Source organism: Aplysia californica, unplaced genomic scaffold (genome assembly GCF_000002075.1).
Source record: "Aplysia californica isolate F4 #8 unplaced genomic scaffold, AplCal3.0 scaffold00253, whole genome shotgun sequence".
NCBI classification, from domain to species: Eukaryota; Metazoa; Mollusca; class Gastropoda; order Aplysiida; family Aplysiidae; genus Aplysia; species Aplysia californica.
This window is the reverse complement of record NW_004797523.1, coordinates 211,338-212,770: the sequence shown is the minus strand read 5'-3', so window position 1 is coordinate 212,770 and position 1,433 is coordinate 211,338. Positions and strand designations below refer to the sequence as shown.

The following is a 1,433-nucleotide window of genomic DNA, read 5'->3' as shown; positions in this document are numbered from 1 at the left end:
GCCCCCCCCCCCTCCTTTGGGAATGGCCTAAAGACACTTCAGTCAGTAGCACCGCCCCTGGGGTAGGGGGAAGAGAGAGAGAGAGAGAGAGAGAGACACAGAGAGAGAGAGAGAGAGGCAAAGACAGAGAGAGACAGTCAGACAGACAACAAAGGCAAACAATCAGTAATAATATTTCAAACAGACACAAATATGCAGAAACAGGAAATGAGAGACATACACACAAAAACATTTACTCATAAACGGATACGGACACAAAGCGAAAGAGAACAAGAGAAATTTGCAATAAATAAATGCAAGAATCGAGAAAGCATTTCAGAAAGATACACAAAAACATTTTTTTTTTTAATCCACAATGACAGAGAGTAAAATAGAGTAGTGAAGCCTTCCCAACTAAGATAAGAATAAGAGCACCCCCCCCCTCCCCCCACCCCACCTCTAAGACACACCAGGTTACCTTAGCTGGAGCCTCGTCCGGCGAGGTCTCAGATGAGCTTGCACTGAGCACTGTCGGGGTGGACACACCTAGGGGCACAAACCAAACACAAACTACATACATAGACAGTAAAATGTGTGCATGTGTATCCTCCACAAAATTCTCTCAGTGAACCGGCAAGTTCATCAAAAGGATTTTTTCAAGAGTGATAGAGAATATATTTCACTTCGCTTGGATGCTTTGCTTTTCAGAGATATGACGCAGTTGCTAAAATACTGATTCTACAGGTAAAAGTTTTGTGAACTTCATGCACACAATGAGCAATCTTCTTCTGAGGCAACTGAAGAAAAAAACAACAACCCAAAACAAATCAAAATCAAAACCAACACTTTTAAGCTTAAGCATTCAGATGATAGAAACTGACAAATGCATATGAAGTTCTTTGAAACAAAATAAAGATATTTTCAAAAAGTGAACGACATAAAAAGCTAGTTACATAATTCACAATCTATATGACACTGAAGGACACTGGCAAAGAAGCAAAGAGTCAGTGAATACATTCATTGTATTCCTTGCAGGGTTGGGTTGATTTAAACCAGTTGATTTTTTAAATTTAAATCAACTTGATTTTTTTGATAAAAATCAGTGATTTAAATCACTTTTTAAATTTTTTAAAATTTTATTCAGTTTTTACGCATTTCAACATTGAGAATTCCTTTCCTTGGTTTCATAAAACAGACATACAGTTTAGTAGACTAATATAATCATGCTTAAAAGTCTACTTTCCCCCCTTTCACTGTAAAATAATACAGTATTCAATTTACTTTTTTTTTCCATAATTGAAATCAGAGCTGGGTTGATTTAAATCAGTTGATTTTTAAAATTTAAATCAACTTGATTTTTTAAATAAAAATCAGTGATTTAAATCACTTTTCAAAAAAATGTATTCAGTTTTTACATATTTAAACATTCAGAATTCCTTTCCTTGGTTTTATTA

At 35.4% G+C, this 1,433-nt stretch overlaps 1 protein-coding gene across 2 annotated transcripts in view; it reads right to left on the bottom strand.

The window, feature by feature from the left end:
* The window catches only part of LOC101846657 (cAMP-regulated phosphoprotein 21), a 76,892-nt gene that overhangs the window by 38,853 nt on the left and 36,606 nt on the right, over nt 1–1,433 (bottom strand). For both annotated transcript variants that reach the window (XM_005100601.3, XM_005100599.2), the window contains one exon: nt 458–525. In XM_005100601.3, coding sequence (XP_005100658.1) covers nt 458–525 — 68 coding nt within the window. The remainder of the gene's footprint in view (nt 1–457; nt 526–1,433) is intronic.